At 41.0% G+C, this 6032-nt stretch overlaps 1 protein-coding gene across 1 annotated transcript; it reads right to left on the bottom strand.

Annotated features, from left to right (window-relative positions):
* Positions 1-4875: 4875 nt before the first annotated feature.
* LOC139701515 (interferon alpha-5-like) lies at positions 4876-5500 on the bottom strand. Its single transcript, XM_071600435.1, has one exon. It carries the CDS (start codon positions 5498-5500, stop codon positions 4928-4930), a length of 573 nt encoding a protein of 190 aa, XP_071456536.1. The 3' UTR covers positions 4876-4927.
* Positions 5501-6032: the final 532 nt, after the last annotated feature.

Genomic DNA, 6032 nt, shown 5'->3' with positions numbered 1-6032 from the left:
CTTGGTCTATGTCTCACTCTGACAGTGAAGGGTGGTGAGATCCAGGCTCTCATGCCAGGGAGAAAAAGACTTCTTTCCTCTCCTTCTCTTTGTGATTTTGTCACCTTAATTTTTTGTACAATCTTTTTAATAGCGGTTTACCAGGAAAACTTTGTGTTTCTGCTCATGCATTAGGCTCTTATAATGAAGTCAGACAAATAATGGAAAGTATAAGAAAGGTGAAAGGCTGCACTGCTTTTCTGTATCAGATTTCATTTCTTATTTCAACTTTCCTAAAAAGCAAAATTAGACAGTTTGTGGGTAAAAGGGAAAAGAAACGGATGTCATAATTTCCATGAAAGTGAAAGAAGGAAGTGACTCTTCCTTGACTGTTAACCAGAATGTAACTTAGCCTCATGCAATGCAGCCAACTTGAGCCCCACGGCCAAGGCAGAGGGGAAGACTGAGGGCCAATGTTCAGGTGCCCAAGGCAGGGAAATGCCTGCTTTTGACAGAGGCTCAAAGACCAGTCAATGGATTGCCTGAATGTTCTCTCATTTAATCCAGATGTGATCAGCCCTTAGGAGAAGAAAGGGGAGTCACACCAACCAACAGCAGCCTTCCCACTAGGCTCCAGGACTAGCATACTCACCAGGTCTGGCAGGACATGGATATTGGCCTTGACTGTGCATTCCAAATTGGTCATAATCTACTCAAAGAAAAGTCTACCTGAGAACCCTAGAGTTGAAAACAGGGAGTGTGAAAATCTCAAAAATTTAAGTCTTAGTCTGGAAAATACTCCTAAACTCGTAATAATGATATTAAAAATAATACCATCAAAATGATTTATACGCTGACTATAGAAAACCATCATTTTAAGATCTTTGAAAGTAGTAAATCATACTTCCCATTAACACTGTTAGGTCATTTGGAGAGCTCCTTGGAGACAAATATAAATCTGGAGAAATGAACTATTCCAAACTCACCAATGATCCAAGGTCAGCACCTAAGGGATAGTTGACGTATGGTTTGTCAGGAAGGTCCCATTAAGAACTGAAAGAATAGAAATAGACTTGAACTTATGAACCAAGTAAAGTGTGATATCAAATCCATATAGTAGAGAAATTGAGATGCCAGAGGATCTGGCATCTGGTTTTTCTCTATGTTCTGTCTTTCTGGGCTCAGAATGCCTACCTTGCCCCATGCAGTGTGAGGCTTGGCAGGCAGTGAAGGTTGAGGTGTGGCCACCTTCACCCTCCTACTTCTTACATACACAGAGCCACTCTTTCTCCAGCTGGTACATACCAAGGCACCCAGGGCAGGACCTGAGTCCTTCTCTATTCCTGTTTCCAGGCTAAGTCAGAGCCCCTTGCTGTCAGACTCACTACTTTCTCAACTTGGTTTTCAACACTTCCCACTGTATAATAAATTAACATCTGATATGATCAGAAGATGGTTCCAGAGATGTTTCAGTGTGAATTGAGAATAAAGAGCCAAATTTTGTGATTTTTGCACAGGGAGCATGACATGATAAAGAATTAAAAGTTAAACGACATTAAAGAAGTAAACAACACTAAAAAATAAAGAACGGACAGGGAAATAATGTTGAAAGGTGTTAAGCAACAAGAAAGGGAAAGACAGAGACAGAGAAATGAGGAAAAAGGAAACCACAAGGTACAGAAATTGCAGTGTTTTTTGCCTTCTTGTAAATTGAGAATCCCGCAAGCTTTACAGGAAGAAAGAAGACAAATAAAAAAAAAAAATTAAGTGTAACTTTGAGTGTCTTAAACTGCACCCTTCCTCTCATCTGGAGAAAAGGATGGGTCTGTGATCTGAGCTAAGGTTTGAGTGATTCCCTCACTCCAAGCCCCTTTCAGCTAGCTCAGAAATTCTCAGGCAATTCCTGATCACCCTCATAAGTAACCACATTATTCAAACTTCTTTAAACTTCCCAGTGTCTTCCCCAATGGATTCTTTCACAGGCTGTCAATTGTCTATTTCTGCACCCTCTGAAATCCCTTTACATTTGCCCTTGCTGTGTCTTACTCCTGAATCAAGGTGGAGCAAATCTTCCAAGTCATTATTCAAAGAGACAGAATTTTCTCTAGACATAGTGGTGCACACATGGCTCGGGAGGCTAAAGAAGGAAGAGATGGTAAGTTCAGGGCCAGCCTCTGAAAATTAGTGAGGCCCTACACAACCTAGCAAGTTAAAGTTGTCTCAAAATAAAAAATAAAAGGGCTTGGTTTGGGCTGGGGTTGTGGCTCAGAGGTAGAGCATTCACCTAGCATGTGTGAGGCACTCACTTGGTTCGATCCTCAGCACCACATAAAAATAAAACAAAGGTATTCTTTCCACCTACAACCAGAAAATAAATGTTAAAAACTTAAAAAAAAATTAAAAGGTCTGTGTTTATGACAAAGTGATAAAGCACCCTGGGTCCAATCCTTCCTTCTCAAAACAGAATTTTTTCTTCACTATAAAGGCATGCTGCGTAATTTACTAAGAGTAAAATTGTAAAAGTAGACACTTAGATTTTTCCTCATTTTCCTTCAGGTATACTGTCCTGCCTCCTATATACAATAGACATGCTCTCCTGCCTTCTAGCATCATACACTATGCAGAGGGACTGAAGAGCTAGGAGACTCTGGAAAGCTGAGCAGGCTGAAGGGGAGGGTGGGAGCATTCTGACCTTTCTCCCAAAGAGGACACTACCTGCCTGAGGCTGAGAGTCATTGCTCTTTCTGGGATGGAGAGTTGAGAAGTTGGACTCTTCCGGTATTGGGGTCATTTCCTTCCAGGAGAACAGCCTATTTTAGCTGTGGAAAAATGTCTCTTCCCAGGACATAGAAATTGTGCATAGAACAGAAACTTGATTGCCAGACTTGGACTCTTTCCCTGTCTACTTGGGCCAGTAGGCTCTGTCTATTTCTGTCAATATATTAATGGCTTCCAGAGTGAAATGAATCATGCTTTCTCTTTGTTTATTTATCATGCTACTGTTATATCACTGTAATAACAACATGCTTTTATTTCCAAAAATATTAACCAGTAGGAACTAAACTTCTCTTGGAGGTTTCTGACAAATGTAGAACTCTCATTCATTTATGGCTTTCAGTTGGTGACTGGATACAATTCTAGAGAAAATTTATAGCCAGAAACCATAATAGAACAGGAAGCAGAAATGCATGAGCAGGTTAATGAGAAATAAAGGAGGAAATCACACTTGGTTGATTTTGTTTTTGTTGTTTTTCTTTCTGGTTTTGTGTTTTGTTTGTTTGCTTGCTTGGTACCAGGGATTGAACCCAAGGACACATAACCCCTGAACTACATTCTACCCTACATTGCTGAGGGCCTGGATAGTTTGCTGAGTATGGCTTTGAATTTGCCATCCTCCTGCCTCAGCCTGGAGAGCCTCTGGGATTACAGGCATGCACCACCATGCCAGGCACACTGGAAGTTTCTGAATCAGAGAGGGTGGAAACAACTGTGATAAGGCAGTGACATGATAGGATCCATGGAATTAGGGAACAAGGAGGAGTGTCACAGGAATCACAACCCGCAAATGAAATGTTAGTATACACATGTGTGTGTGTGTGTGTGTGTTTGTTTGTGTGTGTGTGTGTATATATATATATATATATATATATATATATATATATATATATATAATATTTTTAAATAATTGTATATTATATACTGTATGATATATTGTACAGACACACATGTGTGCACTAGCACAAATGTGGAAAAGAATGAAAAGCTGTGATATGCAGCATGCATGGAACCGGAGATCACATGTAAAGTGAAATGAACCAGGACAGGAGGACAAGTGCCACCAGATCTCACTCACATGGGAACTAGAGAGAAGTTGATCTCATAGGAGCTGAGAGTGGAATGGTGCTTACCAGAGGCCACAGAGAGCAGAAGGTGAGCAAAGATGGGAAAGGGTGATCAGTGGTTCCCCAATACACCTGGAAAGGAACATGGAGCTGGTGGGCGATTGCAGGATGTGGTGACTCTTCAGAGCACTAACCTCAGGTGCATTTGCAAAATCTGGAAGGAGGGATCTTGAGAGGTTCACAACAGAGACATGACAAATGTTCAAAGAGATAAATGTGCTGAACTGATTTAAACATTACATTCAACATGGCACTGCACTAGTGTGCACCACTTTTGTGTTTTGGCATATGTTAAAAAAGTTAAACAAGAATATCAGAAAGCAGTTGTGTGCATTGAAACCATCACTATAGAGGGAAAATAGATGGAATTGGGATAATGAGTGAGACAGGAAGAGTATCTAAGCACAAACCTCAATGGAGTAAGCAGAAAGATGAGTCACAGAAGTCCCCTTATCTTTTTCTTCTTCTGGGGGGGTAATTTTTATGGTTTTTCTTTATCATATCCAGAGTTTATTGATTTTCTATTAGTCTCACTTTTTCTACAGGCAAAATAATGATGGCCATGAAGTAAATTCAACCTAGAAATCTGCATTTGGAACTAAAATTTTGGTTGCAATTTAAAATAAAATGGAAAAGAATGAAAAGAAAAATGAATCCAATCCCTCATTCCCTGCAAGAATGTAAAGAGTTAAAGAAATTTAAAAAGTAATGAAGAACAAAAATATCAACTTCTTAAATATAAAGATAATGTTCAGCTTTACTAATCATATTGCAAACATATACATAATATCATATAGACAAAATAAATAAAATTATATAAATAGTTAAATAAATATTTAAATAGATAAATAGACATATCTGCAGGGATGTAAGGGTCTAGTGCCTATAGATTTGAAAGCAATGTTGGGCAAAGGCCTGAACACATCTGAAAAATTGAATTCATGTCACAATTCCAGCAGGAAGGAGAGTCTTTGAAATGGCAGAACTTGTGGGAGTGTGGTAAGGTGTGTTCATCAGTGAGAAGCATTTCCCTGCTGGACCAGGTCTCATTCCATGCTCCTTAGTCTTCCATACAAGTTGGCTGATGAAGAGAAGGATTTCATGATTTCTGTTCTGACCACCTCCCAGGCACAAGGCAGGTATTTCTTCTCCTTCAGGTAGACAGTGATCCTGTGGAAGTATTTCCTCACAGCCCTCAGGGGAGCCCCTTCCACCCCCACCTGCTGGGTCCCACAGGCTTTCAGGTCATCCAGCTGCTGATGGAGGCCAGTGAGGAAGGTGTCCAGGAGGGTCTTGTCCCAAGCAGCAAAGGCCTCCTGGGTGCTGAAGAGGTTGAAGACCTGCTGGGTCATCTCATGGAGGACAGCAACAGCTTGAGTCTTCTGTACCTGCTCAACCTCCAACTGCACCTTGTGGAGAGCAAAGTCCTTTCTGTACTTCAGGCAAGAGAAAGTGGGAATTCTCCTCATTTTTTCCAGGAGCGTCCAGGTCCCTTCCTCATTCCTGTCAGGAGTTTCAAGACCCAGGTTGTGAATCTGAGGCAGGTCACAGCCCAGAGAGCAGGTGGACTTACAGCTGAGCACCACCAGGGCCAGCAGGAAAGGCAAGGGCAAGGCCATTGGGGATCTTGCAGATGCTGCTGGGCTGCTTGAGATGGGTGGTCTTGCACCTTTGCCTCTAGGTTCTCTGAAGCCCTTGACTTGTTCCTATGTCTTAAATAGGAACCAATATGCTCTCAATTTTCTGAATGTCACCAGTACTTTCTACTTCTGTTTTTGCTTTCCTTTATGCTTTCACTACATGTGTTTAATCTTTCCAAACCATATTTTCATTATATATTCCCCCTGCCCTGCCCCCAGAACTTGTTTTTAGAATTATTGTCCCAACTGAAACCCCTATTAATTTTTTATGGAGGAGGAGCTTACTAGGTATTGAACCCAGAAGCGTTTTATGACTGAGCCACATCCCCAACCCTTTTAATTTTTATTTTGACACAGGGTCTTGCTAAGGTACCATGTCCTCCCTTAGTTCCTCAGGCTGACCTCAAACGTGTGATACTTCTGTCTCAGCCTCTGGAATCACTGGGATTAAAGGTGCACACAACCATGTCCAGCCTACTAAGCTTTAATATACATGTGTATGTATTTATAT

This window comes from Marmota flaviventris, chromosome 13, assembly GCF_047511675.1.
Source record: "Marmota flaviventris isolate mMarFla1 chromosome 13, mMarFla1.hap1, whole genome shotgun sequence".
In the NCBI taxonomy this organism is placed as follows: Eukaryota; Metazoa; Chordata; class Mammalia; order Rodentia; family Sciuridae; genus Marmota; species Marmota flaviventris.
Note: the sequence above shows the minus strand (reverse complement) of the source record. Positions and strands in the feature narration are given on the sequence as shown.